The 20,360-nt window shown below is 35.7% G+C and overlaps 1 protein-coding gene across 1 annotated transcript in view; it reads left to right on the top strand.

The window, feature by feature from the left end:
• Positions 1 to 17,714, top strand: part of LOC105994397 (phosphorylase b kinase regulatory subunit beta) — a 93,731-nt gene extending 76,017 nt beyond the window's left edge. Inside the window, exons 14-19 of the mRNA XM_013027880.1 lie at positions 685 to 887; positions 8,685 to 8,819; positions 12,076 to 12,205; positions 14,203 to 14,310; positions 16,158 to 16,298; positions 16,928 to 17,714. Of these exons, the coding sequence (XP_012883334.1) occupies positions 685 to 887; positions 8,685 to 8,819; positions 12,076 to 12,205; positions 14,203 to 14,310; positions 16,158 to 16,298; positions 16,928 to 17,065 (855 nt within the window). The 3' untranslated portion in view covers positions 17,066 to 17,714. The remainder of the gene's footprint in view (positions 1 to 684; positions 888 to 8,684; positions 8,820 to 12,075; positions 12,206 to 14,202; positions 14,311 to 16,157; positions 16,299 to 16,927) is intronic.
• The last annotated feature ends 2,646 nt before the right edge of the window (positions 17,715 to 20,360 follow it).

Genomic DNA, 20,360 nt, shown 5'->3' on the forward strand with positions numbered 1-20,360 from the left:
CTTATACTGTGCATAAGAGATGGAAAGAAGTGATAAGGTGGAAGGAGCTTGTTGATTCCTGGAAGTCTGAGGAGGAAGAGACCCAAGGGAGAGACCACAGCATTCTCCTCCATGGCACTACTTTGAGTTCCCTTTTCCTGTGAGCAACCTCATTCATTCCTGTGCACAGGTCAGGGATTATGCATCAGGAATTTTAGCCCTCTATACATTGCTGACATTATGCCAGGGGAAGTAAGGGGTATATTACTTTGCACCTGCCTTTGAGCAAGTGGCAGTGTTGTTGAAGAGTAAAAGTTTCTACCTGAGCAACTGTAAAAGTTCAAATACTGAATTGTATAGCTTATGCAGTAAAATAAAACTTTCAGTTATTCTGATTCTCTGGAGAGTTTCTAATACTAAAGTCATTCCAAATTTTTTTGTCTTAATTATTTCCATCCACTCACCTTCACCCCCCTAACACCCTCACCTGCCCTTATATTCTAGTCTAGACTATGAACCACCATGAACTCCAGTGGGAGCCATGCTTTCAAAGCCATTTTAATAAATAGCAGGAGCAGTTATTCAACCTAATTTCCTAGCTGTGTAGGGCAATTTCAGCCTGCCAGTCATCTTGAGGTTTGAATTTTTTTTCTTTTATCTTTCAGTGGTTAGGAAATTTTTACAATAAAATTCTGCCACTTACAGGTAACTCTGGGTGCCTTTGGACATGAAGAAGAGGTTATCTCTAATCCTTTGTCTCCAAGAGTGATTAAGAACATTATCTATTATAAGTGTAATACCCACGATGAGAGGGAAGCAGTCATTCAGCAAGAACTGGTCATCCATATTGGCTGGATCATCTCTAATAACCCTGAGTTATTTAGTGGCATGCTGAAAATACGAATTGGGTGAGTGAGTACTTTGTATTTGCATAAAGAAAATTGTTCAAGCAGTCCTCAAACAAACTTGGCCTTTCCATATGAAGCAGTGTTCCAGGTATCTGGTGGGTATTTCCAAATGTGCCTCTTTCTCCTAAGCCATGAGGCAGCATCTGGTATACAAAGGAATAAATATCAGTTGCCTAAAAACAAAGTATGTTTATTTAATTCCCTCCCCAGCCCTTGTTAGACATATTGAAGTAAATGCTCTCTGGTAAAAATCAACTCTAGTAATATCAGTCTGTAAAGCACTAAGCACAATATTTGTAAATAATATCTATAAATAAAATGGGCAAGCTCGTAAAAGATTCTCAAGTAAAAATTGGTGTCAGCAGACATGCCCAGATGAAAAAAAAATTTAATATTCTTCACTCATTTTCTACTGAAATCTAATGTTTAATTTTTATATCATAATTTTTGAACTAGACTCTTCTTATCCAAGAATTTTGTGAGGAAATATGTGTGCTATAGAGAAATTTAATTGAGCTCTGGCATTGAACAGAACCAAGTCCAGTCTTTTATAGCTACTTATCATCTCTGTAATCTTGGATAAATAATTGAACCTTTCCAACCTCACTGTTCTATGTAAGATAAAAGGAGATCATATGTTTCAAAAATCCTCTGATAACCTAATGAAGTATATTACATTTATCATATCAATGTATCCTAATTGTAAGAGTATGGTAACATCTGAGCTTATAAAATAGCAAATACTTGAATATGCCGGTTTTTGTTGGGTATAAACTTAAGTGCATATGAATGTGAAGTAGGTGTATATATCTTCAATTAAATAATTGGACTTCGATATCATTATTACTATTTTACATGATGCTTGATTGCTGGTATTGATTTCATAATTTCTCAATATTCCTGTGAATATATTGATTTCACCTGGTCCTTTTATCTGTTCTGCTTTATGTATTTAAAACTTAGTTTTATTACCTTTAGTAGTTATACAAAGGAGTTACCATTTAACAAAGCAGTTTATGAATTTATGTTGAGCATTGTCACCCTTTCGATATTTTCATTCATCTTCTCCTACCTACCACTTCCCTTACTCTTCTTCTCTCTCTTTTTTTGAACTTTGCTTAATCTTGTAAGATATACATTAGATTCTTGACTTCATTTTTCCCCCTCTTCTCTTCATTTGCCTATCCCTTTCTCTTTGACCTCACCCAACCCTTTTGAGTACTCAGTTCCTGGTGTTTTATTTTACTGAACTTTGATTTTGCATTTCTAAAGAGTTACACTATTTGAATTCTCTCTTGAATCTACCAAATTTCAGTTAATACATTTGTATACACTTGTATACCACCCATTGTATTTACTTAGAAGGTTATAAGCTAAATCTAGCTTCCACATATAAGGGAATATATGCATCCTTAGTTTCTCTGGGCCTTAACTTAACATAAGACTTCTATATAAGACTTGATAAATGGGACTGCATCAACTGTTTTTTATTTCAACCAAAAGCATAAGGATTAGTATAATAAAGCTAGGAATATCCATACTATCCCCCAGTTTCAACAGAATCATAATGACTTGTTGTTTGGCAGTGTACATACGTTTTAGTTCTTCCTTTTATTTTTCTAATGATAGAGACTAGATCTTGTCTTTCCCATCTATATCATAGTCTGCCTCATTAGAGATGCTCAATGAATATTTGATTGCTTAATATGTAGTATATAAGCAGATATAGGTAGCTCACCTTAAGGTAGTAAAAGGGAATTTAAGAAAAACGAAAGATAGTCTGCCTTTGTGCTCAAATAGAATTAAAGCATGCTTAAGTTAGACAAATATGCTTAGTTTGTGCCACATAATATTGATATTAAGTAGAAGAGATTCAAGTCATGTCTGTCAGGTAATGACCCGAGTTAAGAGGGTGTTGTTTTATGGAAGCCCAATCCTTCATGTAAAATATATCAAGGTGTAGCACATGTCTCTGTTTACTTACTAGGAGAGTGGTGCAGTTAACGATCCCAAAGTATTACAGTACTGCTTGGATCAGATTTTTATGCCACCATGTTTTAGAAATGACAGCATTCACTTGGTAGAATAAACATAAGAAATAAAGATATTTGCTTTTTTATTTTTATTTTTAAAGTTTTATTATTAAGTAGTTGTACAAAGAGGTAACAATTCCATAAATCAGATTGTGAGTTGAATGCATCAATGTTAACCTCTTCACTCATTCTCCTCCATTATTCCCCCTCCCATTCCCACCTCAAGTTAAGTAGTTCAATTTTTACATAATGAACGTTGAATGTAATGACTTCATTTGTTTACCTTTCCTCTGGTACAACAGAATTCCCTATGCACTGTATTCCTTCCTGATTTAACATTTGCATTTTTTGTTTTATTTTGGTGCTGGTCCTAGGACTTAAACTCAGAGTTTAGGTGCAGCTCCTGAGCTTTTGTGCTCAAAGCTAGCACTGTAATGCTTGAGCCACAACTGTACTCCCAGCTGTTTTGGTGCTTAATTGGGCCAGCTTCAAACCATGATCCTTAGATATCAGCCTCTTGAATAGCTAGAATTACAGGCTAGTGCCTAGTTCCTTTGAGTCTCCCCTCTCCCCACTCACCCTCCCCCCCCGTCAATTTCATCATCCATTGCTTCTGTTACTTTTTAAAGCAATAGGACTATGTTGTAGTTGAGTTTTTTCTTTATCCAAGGTTAATCCTGTCAGTTCAATTTCCTCAATTTTACTGCTACCAGGCTCTCCTGTGAACAAAATTAACCTGCTCACAGAAATAGTATTCTAGTCTGATAATAATTTGATTTGCTGTCTTATTATTGATTTGTGTACCAGCTTTCATGTTGAAATAGATAGGTTCTTGACAGGCCCACTACTGTAAAGACTTCCAATCAACTGCTTTCTGCTGCAGGTCTGTCAGTCAGGCTTCAGTAGCAGATAATCCAAGGATGTGTGTTTATCAGGCCTTTTTCATCTGTATTTTTCCTACTGCCAAGTCATTTCTGTAAGCAATTATTATCTAGACGTAGACTGCCCTCTGATGCCCAGAACTTCATCTGTGGCTCAACAGTCACTGATCAGGGAAGGCCATTGATATCAGAGTTACCAACTCTAGTATTGCTTTTTGAGTACTGGAGGAAAGAAGAGGGAAGACAGCTCCAAATTCATTAGCATAGCTCTGATAGTCATTCAGAAGCATTTGCTTTGGACATTTGATAGATGGTTTTACTGTGATTCAGTCAGGGCAGGAGTGAGTCATTGTTCTCTGTTTACCAAACTATAAACTCAGTTTACCTCATCAGCTTGTCACCCTCTATAGAGTAGTGTGCATCAAGCAATATGATCCCTTCTTGCACTTTCTCATCACCTACTGTATAGTATATTAGTCATCATATGAGTTTTCACAACATAATTCCACAGATAATGTGGCTTAAATAATAGAAACTTACTTTTTTTTCTTTTTGCCAGTCATGGGGCCTGAACTCTGGGTCTGGGCGCTGTCCCTCAGCTCTTCAGCTCAAGGCTAGGGCTCTACCACTGGAGCCACAGCGCCACTTCCGGCTTTTTCTGTTTATGTGGTGCTGAGGAATCGAACCCAGGGCCTCATGCTTGCAAGGCATGCACTCTACCGCTGAGCTACGTTAGGTCAAGGTGCCAATGACTTGGTTTCTTCCTGACTTACACTTAGAGGCCAGAGCTTCAGAGCTCTGGCCAGAGCCAGGGTGGTGATATATAATCCAGTTCATAACATTAGTAAAATGTTTGCATTAAGGGCAATAATCAAATCCTACTTCTTATCTTGAAAAAAATATCAAAACTGTTGTTAAAATTTGTTTCCTTCTGAGAATCAGTGCTATTATTTATGGATTTTTTTAGAAACTATCAGCCATTTGGTTTATGAGTGGTGTCAGATTTCTATGCACTTTATTTCATATTCTACTCTTGGCACATATTATAAAGAAAAAGTCTTTTAAAAATGCTGATACATACAACATTATCCTTGCTAACTGTATCACAGGAGAGTTTTAGAAGAATAAATTTATGTCCAGGATTCCACTGAAATTGTTGTCTGTCTCTTTGTACATTTCTTCAGTCTTGAGGAATTTATTGTTCTGTAGTCCAACCTTGATATGTGTGAAGGTTGACTTGGTCAGTGGTGTGTATCGCCACTGTCTTATTTGCTTATTGGCAAGTAGAGCATGTGTCTGGTTCTTTAGACAGACTGAATTTATAAGGATCCTGGTCCAAGGATAACTGTCATTCTTCTGACCTTTCATGCCTCTTCTTTTCTTTCTTCCTCTCTTTTCTTCCCCATTTTTGCATTTAAGTGCTTTTATTCTGTTATTATCAAACCAAGTTTTTGATTTTGTCAGTAGGAATGAGAAAAAGAAGTCAGATTTTACCTTTGCCTTTTTTATTAGTGGTTCTTAAAATGGATAAAATGATTTTGATTTTCTTAACTGTACTCAGTCATTTCCTTTTTCCAGTTTTTGCCACAGCTGTTTTAGTAGCTTATGTCTAATGTTTTGTTCCTTTTAGTTTTTTTAAAAATCCAAGATATAAACAGGCTAATTTGGTCAGTATTTTTAAAATCAGTGAATGTTTTTAATTAGCATGACAAATCATACTTATGTGTGCTCAATAAGTGAAAAAGTTACCTTTTTTCTTTTCTGACGGATGATTACAAAGTTGACTATAATGGTTCACAGAACTGCTGACATTTTACAAATAGAAGGAAGAAGCCCAAGGGAAATTTTTAGATCTCTGATTGTCTTATTTACAGTAGTAAAAAAAAAAATTAAAGATACCCTGCTTTTTGAAAAAAAAAAAAAGTTTTCCCTTGCTAGTACTGGGCTTTGAACTGCATCCTCCCTAAGCTCTTTTTGCTCAAGGCTATCCTCAGACTCAGCCTCCTGAGTAGCTAGCATTACAGGTATAAGCCACTAGCACCTGGCCTATGTTTAGCTTTAACATCTTAAATTATTGGAAACTTTTAAAAACAAAAAACCAGTGTTACTTAATTCATTGTCATACTTAAAAACCTCTAGGACTTGAATTTAAAATTTATAACACAGCCATGCGCCAGTGGCTGAGGATTATAGTTAAGAGCCAGCCTGGGCAGGGAAAGTCCATGAGACTCTTATCTCCAATTAGCTATCCAAAAAAGCTGGAAATGGAGCTTTGGCGCAAGTGTTAGATCACTAACTTTGAGGAAGAAAGCTCTGGGACAGGGTTCAGGCCCTGAGTTCAAGCTTCAGGAACTTGAATTTCAGAAGTCAAATAACAGAAGTTAGCTAATTATTTTGTGACCTTAGAATCTCGAAAGCCTTTTATATGCATTCTCTTCTTTGTTCCTCAAAATAATTTTATAAAGTAAGTTAAATGGTTTAATACTACTTCTATCTGAAAAACAATTTGCTACTGAAACATCGTTGGTGGCAGAAAACAGTAGAATTATTTGATAAATTTCCATATACCTGCTTTTACATGGTATTGGCTATTGATTTACCGTTTATTTATTTTATTGTTAATATTGTTACAAAGCAAGTCCTACATAGTTTGAACTTTACCCCTTAATGTTTTAGTGAGTGTATGTGATAGTATTATGTGTGTGTGTGCTTAATAAGAATATTTTGAGTTTTAGTTATTTTTTCTTTTTTGACAAGGTCCAAGCTGAACTAAAACTCCTGTCTCTAAATTCCAAGTGCTAGGACTATGGGTATGCACCCCATGGTCATCTAAGGTATTTTCTTAAATGATCACAATACTATTATCATACCCAATTACATTAGCAATAATTCCTTAATATCATCAGATACTCAATTCATGTTCAAATTTTTCTGATTGTCTCCAAAATGTCATCTTTTTTTTTTTTCTTCAGTCGTGGGGCTTGAGCCCAGAGGGCGCTGTCCCTCAGCAATTCAGCTCAAGCCTAGTGCTCTACCACTTGAGCCGCAGTGCCACTTCCTGTTTTCTGGTGGTTTCTTGGAGATTAGAGTCTCACAGACTTTCCTGAGCAGGCTGGCTTTGAACCACAATCCTCAGATCTCAGACTCCTGAGGAGTTAGGATTATAGGCATGAGCCACCAGTGCCCAGGGGCATCTTATTTTTTAATAAGAATCTTTTAAAACAAAGCCCATGCATGACATTAGTGGTTATGCTTCTAGAACCCAATTAACTTTAACATCGAAGCATTCAAAATAACTATGTTCCTCCCACTCTTGTGCTGGTGTAACATTTTCGTTAAATACAATCACTGACACTGAGGTTAGCAAGTAAAGGGAAATCCTAATCTTTGCCAGTAACATAGGCTTAGTCCAGCTTCTGTTTTCAGGCAAAAATGTGAGACTATCTGAAAAACAAACTAAAGCAAAAGGATTTCAATCTTAGTATTACAAAAAATTAAAAATGTAAATAGCCAATTTATAAAAAGAGTTTATTTTTAATGGTTTCCTTTATTAAAATTATCTTCAAGAAGTAAAAGGAATTGCCATTCAGCAAAGCAGCTTATAAAAACATCTTGATCAGTGTCACCTCTTTCAGCATTCTTACCCATCCTTCCCAACCTAGTCCTTCCCTCACTTTTCCTGATTTTGTAAGATATACATGATGGGTTTTCACTGCATTCTCCCCGCTCAATGTTTTCATTTATAGCCAGTTAGCAGGAGTGCCTGATGGATACTACTTATGGTTCATTGGGGGAGGTTCAGCATTTTTAATTCCTTCTTTTGCACTAAGGTATTAAATTTACTCAATGGGGATACATCACTGTTGTTCTGCAAACAAATCCTGGCAAAAAGAAAGACTTCAATTTGCTTACTATATATTCTTTATATTTTTAAATCTCTGGGCTTCCTGTGCATTGTCTTTCAAGGAAGTGGGTCAAGAGAGAGAGATACTATATCTGGGTGCAGCCACATTAATTCCTCACTGCTGTAACTAGGTATTTGTTCCTTTATAGGACAGGCAATGTAGATGAATGAAGGCACATTCATTTAAGATGCACTGTTATTCACTGTTCACCAGAGGATTTAAGGCTACAGCATTGCCATATGAGAGTAATTCTCCTGCTTTTCCTAATAGTGTATAGGTTTTTGGTTACCTAAGGCACAATATTATTTCCAGAGTTTCTATGATTTTTATAACGAGTTCTTTCCTCAGAATATAGTACATAAAAGAAATGAGATGGAACTGCATTTTAAAAGCTTCTCAAATTAAAAAATAAACTTGCTTGCACATAAAATAAATATTTTGGCTATTCCAAAATGCATTGGTTAAAGTACATTTCTTAATGTACACTGTAATTAAATTACAACTAATCACATCTTTTTATTTTGGATATAGACACTTCTGTATCCTCTGCCACCCCCAAAGGATGACTTGCAAAGTAAAAGAAATGAGTATTTTTAAATGTCCATTATATTTCTATAATAGCACAGCCTAGTCCATTTTTCATAAAATGCACTGTTTATGTCCCATTTGTTTTTGCATTTTTCTGGTGTTAAAAATATACTGTGGAAGTTACTTTCATATTATGTATTCTATTATACTGAATTGGTAACATCTCACTGGATAAGATCTTGGTACTTATCTATTTTCATGTCTTATATCCACTACTTATGATAAGCAGCTCTCATTTTTAATAAGAGAGTGGTCCTATCAAACAATCTTGAAAGTGATTATATCAGTGGTTCAGGAACTTGATGGATCAGTGTTAAGGGCATTTTTGAAAAAGAACAAGGTGATTTTATTTCCAGAGTTATCTATTCATACTTCCCTGTTTTGTTTCAGGTGGATCATCCATGCTATGGAGTATGAACTACAGATCCGTGGCGGAGACAAGCCAGCCATAGACTTATATCAACTGTCACCCAGTGAAGTTAAACAACTTCTGCTGGATATTCTCCAGCCTCAACAGAGTGGAAGGTAATTAGGTCCTTTTATTATAGACACATCATGATTTTTACCTTGCTATGCATGTGAAACGAATAAGACACTAATAAAGGTTAAAATCCAGCAGGGCTGGGCACCAGTGGCTCACTCTTATGCTCCTGAAGGTCATAGTTCAAAGCCAGGCCAGACAGGAAAGTCCATGAGACTCTTATCTCCAGTAAACAAACCACCAATAAAGCTAGACGTGGCTCTGTGGCTCAAATGGTAGAGCACTAATCTTGAGCAAAAAAGCTCATGGACAGCACCCAGGCCCTGAGTTCAAGCCCCAGGACCAGAATAAAAAGAAAAAAAAAAGAATTAAAATCCAGCAGAGTATCAGAGGCAACCATACTAGACAGTATAGACAGAGAAAATAATTTGCATATTTGCCTTAATTTATAACTTTGTGTTACTTCAAATTTTATACTTTTCTCAGATATAATTTATAAACCTTTCATATTTTTATTATTTTGTGCAAAATGTGACAATACTTACCACTTTTGTCAAATTCCTTTCTGAAACTTTATAGCCTCTTCTCCCAACATTTGGTGAGAAAGAATTATTTCATATGTTGTCTGTGATTCTGTCTCCCTGTGTAGATTGTCATCTTCAAGGCTAAACCCTTTATAAACTTAACTTGTGCTTACCTTGAAATAAGAGCAGAACAAATAATGGATTATCTTGATTTTAATATTTATTTTTTTTAATTCCAGAATGAGCATTGTTACAATTATTTAAGCAAGTATGTACCAAGCACCTGTGTGCCTGTCATTTTCCAAAGTTAGAAAATACTTAGAAAATTCTGCTTGGACTTTTTAGATACCTACAAAAGTAAATTTGAACAAATGGAAAAGTATTCTTGTTCTTAGAACAGCTAATACTATAAAGTTATAAATTTAGTGCAATTCCAATAGCAATTTAGTATAAAATGAAAGTGGCATTTCCAGTCATTGGGTTAGAAATGGACCTCTTAAGTAAATAGTGATAGGACAACTAGGTATCTATTGGCAAAAAGACAAAAGAAAATACTTTATACCACTACAAGAATGAACCCTATGTAGATTAGAGATCTATATGTCAAAATGGAAGTGTACAAATACTAAAAGACACTGGTAAACTTCCTTTTAACCTTGGCATGGGAAAGGCCTCCAACTAGGACTCAAGCCAAGGACAATGAAAGAAAAGATAATAAAATCATATAAGAATGCATACCAAGCACAAGGTCCTGAGTTCAAATCCTGGTATCACCAAACAGAAAAGTTTTGTTTGTTTGGTTTTCTTTTTTGGGGGGGAGGTGTTGTCTGTCTGTTTTGGTGCTAGTACTAAAGGATTGCACTCTGTCTCACCAGGCTTTGTATTCTTACTTGGCTTTTGTGCTCAAGGTTGGTGATCTACCACTTAAAACATATCTCTACTTACAACCTTTCTCTGGTTACATAGAGATAAGAGGCTCATAAACTTTTCTGTCTTGGCTGACTTTGAACCATGATCCTCATAGCTCAGCCTCCTGAGTAACTAGGATTGCAGATATAAACCCCCAACTTAAAAAAAAATTAAATAATGGACATCAATTTGATATATTTTTCCAGGTATTTCACACACACACACTTTATATACATATATTCACAGAATTATTTTTCTTTTATAAAAAGTGGATAATATGTTTGTAGCTTATTTTATTTTGTTTTTTATTTATAAATGCTGGTATATAAAACTTTATTTTGTTCCTTATAATGGCTCCACAGAATTTTATTATATTTTTTAATTATCTAAGAACATACTACATCATGTCTTCTTTAGAAAATTACATAGATTTTGCATCTTTGGAACTTTGTTGTCAATAATGTGTTACATTTTTAGGATTTAATACTTAATTTATTAAAATAAAAGATCTCAATATCACTATGTTCAGTTATTATTATAACATTTAGCATTTTGTATCTGAGCTGTACACAGTGGCTGAGGCCTATAATCTTAACTACTTGGGTGAAATAGATTGAGGGATTGAAGTTTGAGGCAAGCCTAGCACAAAACTTCATGACACTCCATCTCAACCAGTGCTTGGGCAAGGGAAACACAAGCCTGTTATCCCAGCTAGGGAGAGCACAATGGCTGAGCAAGGTGACATAAGCCTATCAGCCCCAGGGAGGACAGAGCACAAGTAGAAGGATCACAGCTCAATCCAGTGCATGTACCAAGCAAGACCCTACCTCAAAAATAATCATACAAAAGGTGTTGAATGAGTAGCGCAAATGGTAGAGCACCTGCCTAGCAAGTATAAGGCCCTGAGTTGACCTAGTACTGCAAATAAAAGTAAGATTCTGTGTCTGGTTTCTCAACAGTGAGAGTTTAACCATATTTAAATAGCAAACTCATAAGGTTTAAAATTGAATGATTTTTTTTCAAGTAACTAAGAAAAACCACTCACAAATACTTTATTTTAGGAAAATTTCATGTTAAGACAAAAGTCAAACTAGGACATGCTTACAATATGTTTAATTGGAAAATAATTAATTTCATATAAAATTACTTTAAATATTCACATTAACAAAAGGAAAAATTATAAAAGGATATAGAGACATAATTTCACAAATAATAGGTTAAAATGAAACTATGTCTAATCTAGGTATCAAACAGGTAAAAATCAAAACAAAAATAGGGTTGTATTTTTACTATAAAACTGAGAAAATAAGAAATGGATCATTTTAAGTACTGTGTGGGAGAGTTCTTACTCTGTTAGACCCTCTTGAATATTGAATGATCTTATAATAATGCTTTTTTTGAGCATTCATTTACTGACCAAATGTTTATTGGGCAAATTTTTCAGAAGGAATGGTCAAGTATATGGCTCCCATGCCTTTATAGAAGTTATGTTTTGTTACATGTCAAAAACACACAGTTGTGAAATTTGGTTGGTCCTGTGGTTATTTTTCCCTGTGTTTTTAAAATAGAACCATTTTGTGTACTAGAAAAGCATTTGATCATGTAGTAAGCCACTCACAGCTTACTAGAGAATAATGTTTTGCCAGATTAATTTTTTAAAATGTTGGAGATTTCCTCTTCTCCTGCAAGCTCTGTTTTCACTATGAAATATTTACTAACCTCTGTAACACATGGCAGATATGCATCATTGATGGGTTTTTGGCTTTTATTGCTCAGCCTATTGGAACAGTTCTGCCATACTGAAAGCTCTGCTTTCTACCAGAACAAGCATGTTTTTCAATGCTAAGGCATTTTTCTTTGTCTATAGATGTTGGCTAAACAGGCGTCAGATTGATGGGTCTTTAAATAGAACTCCTCCTGGGTTCTATGACCGAGTGTGGCAGATCCTGGAGCGCACACCTAATGGTATCATCGTGGCTGGGAAGCATTTGCCACAGGTAAACTTCATTGTTGATACTAGGAAAAGAGACCTAAAAGTGTAGAGAATTCTTTCCCTGTCGGTGCTACAAATAACTTCTCTGCTTTGTTTTTCTCTCTCTCTCTTCTCTGTCTCTCTCTCTCTGTCTCTCTATCTTTCTCTCTGTCTCTGTCTCTGTCTCTGTCTCTCTCTCTCTCACACACACACACACACATTTTTGGTGGTGCTAGGAGACAACACACTCAGAAAATGTGCATTCAAATGAAAAAAATTGATTGGGCCTAAGAATCCAAGTTGCCTGGTAATGCAGATAAGGAAATCACTACTTAGGAATTGCACTGAATATGAAAGATGCAGTAAATTTTTAAGACACTGGAGAGATAAACACTTAACTTCACTTGAGGTATAGCTTACCTGTGGTTACCAAATGAATAAATGCCCTCTTCTCCAGATGATTTCCCAAGTTGCATAAACTGGTGACCCATGTTTACGACTCTGAAGCAACCCTGCCTCCTGGGAGCAGAAAGCTGCTGCTCTTGGTGCCCTCTGCTTCTGCTAGGCCTCATCTGTGTATATCTGGGCAGTGCACTGTTGCAACCTGTCATTAGCATCTGGCTCAGTTTCCACTAATACCTACCAGGTTTCATCTGATTCTGTGACAGTCTCGGCCACTTTCATTTACTATCTTTTTTGCTAACAATAATAACAATAAGTGTATTGTGTTATGCTTTTTATGCTCCAGGGACTTTTTATGTTTTCAGTCCTCTTTAACAGTTTTGTAAAAGAAATACTTTACTGTTCTCATTGTATCTAGCAAGTAGTTGGCCCTGGATGTAGCCCCTGGCAGTTTGGCTCTGAGCCTTCTCTCTTAATTTCTCTGCCTTTTCTTTCAGAGAAGTGTCTTGTCTATAGCTTGTTATAATTGCATTGCATAATTGCATAATATCACATCCTTTAATGTGATATGTATATTGAAAGAAAAGTAATGAGAAATCATGAGTTTTCCTTTTACTTTGAAACCTCACTAATCCCATTGTTAGATGTTTAAACAATTGTGTATTTTGGCAAGCAGGCTTCATTTTTCCCAAATTAAATACTACTTGTAAATATTAATGATATGTTAGATATTACTCACTGAAGTACAATAGATGTATTAAATACAAGTCTGAGGAATTGTTAGCCACTGATGAGCAGCTTTGCTCTCACTTGATCACAAGATAACAATCAAGGGGACCCTTACTTCCTTCTGAATAGCAAGTACATAACACAGTTAAAGAGCTGTGGCTAAGTTCACCACAAACCATTGTGATAGAAGCAAATTAGTGTGTAATATCATCTCTCCATGTCTGGGAAGGATTCTAGTGACCTCATCTGTTTTCTACCTTGAAAACCTAACATTTAGATCTTTCCATTCCATTTGAGACTAACTCACCATGGCCAGATTTAGATTTGAATTCATTTTCTGCTTTCACTTGGTTTGTAAAAAGTGCATGGAAGACTGTATAAATACTTCTGTTTTAAATGAGAGACAAAGATCAGAGTTGAGAAAAATCTTTTAGTCTTGCTTCTTTTTTCTGTTACCTTGCCTTTTCTACATATAATATTGTTTTGACTTACTTGTTTGCATTTTTGCTGTAAGTTCAGAAAGGACCTACCACAAAAATGATGTAAATTCAATAGCAAGTGACTTACATGCTAAGTCTGACAACAAGCTTAACTTCCTGTGTTAATTCTGAAAGCTATTAATTATTTTTTTAGTGTTCCTGTTATGTACTGAAATGGCTTTCTAATGTACGCCTTTTCCCCTAAAACCATTAATATGGTGAGAATAACCATTAAAAATGTGGTAGGCTTCAGTACTTTGACATATATAAAATCCAGTCATGGAGCTACAAATGCTCTTGAAGGTTTTATAGGAGCTTGAAGAGATTATTGATTAGAAAGTGAAATTCCCTTATTAAATGAGAAGTATAGTGTAACATTCAACATTTTAATGTGGTGGTATATTTTTTTCAGCAACCAACCCTATCAGATATGACCATGTATGAGATGAATTTTTCTCTCCTTGTTGAAGACATGTTGGGAAATATTGACCAGCCAAAGTACAGACAGATTGTTGTAGAGGTTTGTATTAAAAGACATGGATGGCAGGAGGGGGGGGAAAGGGGGAGAAGTGGGGGTAGGAGGGAAAAACATGTATGGCTGAAGATACACTTTCTATCTCCTTACTGAAACTAGTTTAGGAAAAATGCTCAGGGATCCAAGAATAATGTCCCACACCAGACTGTAAGCTCCCCTAATGTAGTCTCCAAAGAGCCAGCATTCTTCACTCAAGTCAAGGCACATGTAAAAGTCAAATACCTTAAACTCCTTCCATGTGGAAAAACTAATAGCTTAGCCTTTCAGCAACATGCCATAATAGAGAAAGGGATCATTTTATTTTTGGCATTTTTCTGTTTACAAAAATAATACATATTTATTGCAGAAAGTCTCAATAGTTTGGAAAATTATAGAGAACAAAAATTTCTCCACCCCCTGTAGAACTGTTAACTTTTTTGGGGGGGGTCTGGTCATGGGGCCTAAACTCTGGGCCTGGGCACTGTCCCTCAGCTCTTCAGCTCAAAGCTAGCACTCTACCACTTGAGCCACAGTGCCACTTCCGGCTTTTTTCTTTTTGCTTATGTGGTGCTGAGGAATCGAACCCAGGGCCTTGAGCATGCAAGGCAAGTGCTCTAGCACTGAGCCACCTTCCCAGCCCGAACTGTTAGCTTTTTGAAAGACAGCTTTCCTGGCATCTGTCTGTGGAGAAACAATATTAAGGGTGCTGTGTCATCATTGTTTTGGGTAGAGTTAAGTGCTAAAACACATAAACAAATATACATAAGTGCACACACGCCCTCTGTCACTGTAAAACACTCTATCAAGTACAGTAAAGTCTTTCCTGGGAATGTCTCCATTAGACTCTGTTTCCTGAAGGAAGCTCCCACTGATTCTGCAGATGCTGATTAGTTATCTAGGTCAAACGGTAGACATAGAGGTTTTTGTTGTGGACCAAACTGGCCCTTTGCAACAACAGTTCATCTTCCAGCTGAAGCCTGCCACATGGGTCTCCCTGCATTTTACTGAAAGTGTTTCTTTTGTTTCTTTCAAGTCCTGTTTTGGCAACATTTAAATAAAATCCTGATTCCCAAATTGAGTACTAAAAGGTCTGTTAATTTTTCAGGGTGCAAATGAAAGACAAACATCATCTCAGCTTTTACCATATGTAGCATGTTTAGACACAATTTTCACATGTAAGAATTTGTCATCTACAGTGAATATTACTTATGGTGATAAATGTATAGAAAGGCCAAAAAACAGGTTGATGCTTTAAACCAAAGTAGTTTATTCAGACCAAATAGTACTTATATCATAAGAAAGTCAGAGTTACATGTGTTTTTAAAGCACATAGTCATTCTCTAAGTAATTATAGTTGCATTCATTTTGAGGTGATTAGCTCCAAGTCACTTATCATGACAAGAGCTCCAGAGTCTCTCTTAAATCTATCTCCCTTTTTCAGCTTTGTTTCCTACCACCTCTTCACTGGCAGCTTGCTCAAATGGACACTGTATTTGGTGGCTTTCCAAACAGGATTGATGACTGAAGGTCCAAAAACTCTCAGAGACTTGAAAAGAACACCATGTACTATATACAGAGTTTAAAAATAGACATTTTTATGTTATTAGCATTACTTGTCAGCAAAAATTGTATATAGTTATGGAGATATACACACAAACAAGTAATCATTTTCCAAAGATACTTTACGCAACTAATTTTTAAAATTAGGGGATTTCTATCTGTAGATGCTCCTTAAGCCTCTTGCATAATTCAGAAGACACCATAAAATACCAGCATCATCCATCTGTTGGACTAAAGAATGAAAGCATGTCCAGACTTTGTCAGTAATGGCTTTCAATGTCTGTCTCTTTTAGTTACTAATGGTTGTATCTATTGTACTGGAAAGAAACCCTGAACTAGAATTTCAAGACAAAGTAGATCTAGACAGCCTAGTGAAAGAAGCATTTCATGAATTCCAAAAAGATGAGAGTCGGCTGAAAGAAATTGAAAAACAAGTAAGTGGTGAAAACAGCTTTTTGTAGAATTTTTTCATAATTTCAGGTCTTCAAGATATCCCTAATCTCTTATTTAACTTACAAAACAAGATCACAAAATGTAAAACAGAGTATTGAGAGGCAGTCTGACTTATTTGAGAAATTAATGTTGTTTCTTAGTTGATTACTAGTCAGCTCAGCTATACATTAGTGACAAAAAAATCTAAGAAGGGATGAATTTTCTTTATATAGTTGGTAATTAAATGTGCTTTTTTCAGAGAGGTGCCATTGGTTCCAGAATGCTATAAAGTTAAATTCTAAGGAAGATGGAAATGCGAAACAGGCTATATGCTGCCCAATGGAGTCCCTTCTAGGCTCTCTGTTTAATATTTTATAATCATCTGTGGGAAAGGTTCCCTAAGTAAATAAAAATTACCAGCAAAGAGAAGTATACTAAAAATGTCTGTCTTTGCTTTATACGTTCATAATATGCCTCAGGAAAATGAAAGGAAAGCTTAGGAAGCTCATATTTTCCATGAGGAAATCTTTCTGTGAATTTATTTTCCCCCTAGGCTGACACTGATTCTACCTGTCAACTCTTAACACACACACACAAAATCAAATGTCTTACTTACTGTTTTCCTCTGTAGGATGACATGACTTCCTTTTACAACACTCCCCCTCTGGGAAAAAGAGGAACATGCAGCTATTTGACCAAGGTGGTGATGAATCTGCTGCTGGAAGGAGAAGTCAAAGCAAGCAATGAAGACACCTGTCTGGTTAGCTAGTGAGAAGGGATAAGAGAATCTATCAGAACAGCTTTTCTAAAAGTGTGTTGAAGTTTGTGCTGATGCTTCATCAAGGTAGCCATTAATATATGAACTGATCATGCTAGTAAGGTGATTTTGCAATACCCTAGGCAGAGAGAGTAGAACAGTGCATGCCATTGCTAATGTAATGGTCGGAACTACTTTTAATCAAGTGAGAACAAAGTTTTCATGATTATGCCAACTATCCTGAGAAGCTTCACTGAGCAATAGAAATAGTTTATGAATTGAAATTCATACTACTGCATGTTTTATGGTTAAGTAACCCATCAAAATGAATATGATCTCTAGACTGAATTCTCATCTTCTTTGCTAGTAAAATGAACTTGCAAACTAGTAATCAAGGAATAGCAAACATTTTTAAGTGGTATTGTGCTAGAAAAAGATGCTAATATACATCATACAAGCAAGGTTAGTGGCTGATACTTGATTTTCAGAAACTGCATTACTAATAATATTTCAGTATACGGAGTTATATAATTTTTACCTTGTAAACACAACATGATTTGTATTTGTGCTAAGTGTAGGGTTTGGACTAAAATATTATATAATAAATTTACACTTTAACATTTTCTTTGAACTGCCAAAAAACAATAGGATTATTCAGAAATATATTTAGAGCTACTAACATTGTAAAAGCAAAATAAAGTCATTAAATTTTATTTCTGAATTAATAAATGTATTGGGACATATTCTTTGTTCATGTTTCTCATATTGAGTTTAGTACTCCTGAATATTTTCATTTAATTGACTTGGACACAAAATGAAGGGGAATCTATGCCATCTACCATCACACATACTTTACTACCAAATTACTTAAGCAAATGTTAGTAAAAATAGGAAATATCTCAAATATTTAAATTCTATGGATGTATTCCTAAGTGTTACAGTACTGTCTATTAGTTTAAGCCCTATTCCAGTCATTTTTCTGGCCAGTCTAGAGAGTTTCATCTGAGAAATCATGTTTGTTACACAAAGTATGCATCTTATTTGAAATCTGAAAGTATTAAGGATGGACAGGTAATTGTACTAACAAGTTAGTTGATGTCAGATAAATGGGTATGTGAGCACATGGAAAAAATCAGAAGAGCCAGTCACATTTCTTGTAACTTTAAGGTATGATGCCTAGATCTTATTTTTTTAAATGCATATACATTACTTGGTAAAATGAGAATTTTTTTTTAAAAAAAACTAACTTCCCAGAAGATCTTGAGAAGGATATGACAAAGAGGGGAATTAATTAGTTGGCTGGATATGTGAAGAGAATTCATGAAAAGGTAGACCTGAATAATGAAGCTGGTTTGTTGTAATCTATAGGCATAAATAAAAACAAGCATGAAACCAATGGAAAAAAGAACCTAGTCCTGACACTTATGAGCTGGGGAAAGGAAACAAAACAAAAAAAAAAAACCCACCTTGAAATATTTAGCATGTATTAAAATTCCAAAGAAAGCTAACTGGTATCTTTAAGAATTAAAACGTTGTTTTAAATTATTAGTTGAACTAAATTGCCAGAAAACTGCTGTCTTCATTGAAATCAAACCTCATTTTCAAATGCTGTTTTCTGAATGTGTGTTGCTTCTTGCTTACAACTATTCCATATGCAACATTCTTAAAATTTTCTCTGCTTATGGAAGCATTTGAAATTTGTAACATATGTATCAACTTGTTACTTTGAAGAAATTTAAATTTTATTGCTCTAAAGGACACATTGGGATCAATAAATCATGATTTTTACCTAATCAGATATGTTTTCTACTTAAAAAGGCAGAAAAATCTTAAGAATTAGAACACAGAACTCATATGAAATTTAGAAATTTCATTTGGTCTACAGCTCCTACATGCTTTAACAATTGCATCAGAGACTGACTGAAAATATTAACACATTTATCCAGGCATGACAAGATTTAAATCTGATTTAAAGCTTCTTTTATCACTGTGTATGCTTATTGTACAAGCAACGTCTGTTAGAAACTCTGGACTGAGTAGCAAATTGAACTACATTTCCAGAGCATCATTTTGAGACATATTTTCCAGATTTCCTGCCATTTCACTTAAATCTAAAAAAAGCCATATTTCAGTTTTTAAAAATCAGAACATGGGATCATCTTGATCTCATTTTCCATGTGTGATGAGCTTGTGGTGCCTATGGGCACCAGTAAATGTGTGTGGAACCTGAATATGTTTAACTTTCCACAGAAATTGTGAGAGTAGATTCAGGCATGCTTTAGTGCCTTGTGAGCATACATATTAAGTAGATGGCATATAAAAGTACAAGAGTCAACACAATGTGAAAACAATTCTATTGGCAAGAGAGACTCCATTTAAATCAAGGAGAGTTTGAGAAGCATAGTAGAATGCTGCTAGATCATAAAAGTCCCTTATTTTTCGAAATTAAAAATGTAAATGAAAATAAAGAAGGAAAAGAGGAGCAAACGAACAAACTCTAGAAGCTCAGCCTTGTGTCATAAACTGAAAACAAAAGACCTCCTGGAATTAGTATATGCTTTTGGAGATTAAAAAAAAAAAAGATTTTAAAAAAGGCACTGTAATCCTAGCTACTCAGGAGACTGACAAAGCCAGCCCGGGCAAGAAAGTCCATGAGAGTCTTATCTCCAATTAACCACCAGAAAACCAGAGATGGTGCTGTACTCAAGTGGTAAATTGCTAGCCTTGAGCTGAAGAGCTCAGGGACAGTGCCCAGGCCCAGAGTTCAAGCCCACACCCCACCAAAAAAAAAAGGTTTTATGGCTCAGGGATTAGTAAAACACCCCTTCTGGGGCTTAGTGAGCGAGCACAAAGAAAATGGTTGTTTGAGCACCTACAGCTCATACCAGGACACACAGCCCAGAATAAACTAAATGTCAGTCCTGGCTATCCACCCTCTGACACCCTTGTGTATGTAGTGCATAAATTGACTTCCCCAGCCCAGATCTCTAGTGTTTGGGCTAGGAGGGAGGCAGCTGAGGAGCAATGGTGACCATAATCCCTCAGAACTACATACCTCCCAAAGTAGATAGCCTAAGAGCAAGTGCCCCTTAGCTTTAGGTGGGGCATAAGTCTGAATGGTGACTAGATTTGATCACTATACCTCCACCTGTCCCCTCCTTTTTTTAATGTTGGTACTGGGCTTGAACTCAAGGCCTTGAAGTCCCATTTTGACTGTTTTGCTCAAAGGTAATCTCTCCCAATTGAGGCACACCTCTACTTCTGCGGTTTTTTGGTGGTTAATCAGAGAAATGTACTTGTTCCCTGA

This window comes from Dipodomys ordii, unplaced genomic scaffold, assembly GCF_000151885.1.
Source record: "Dipodomys ordii isolate 6190 unplaced genomic scaffold, Dord_2.0 Scaffold106, whole genome shotgun sequence".
In the NCBI taxonomy this organism is placed as follows: domain Eukaryota; kingdom Metazoa; phylum Chordata; class Mammalia; order Rodentia; family Heteromyidae; genus Dipodomys; species Dipodomys ordii.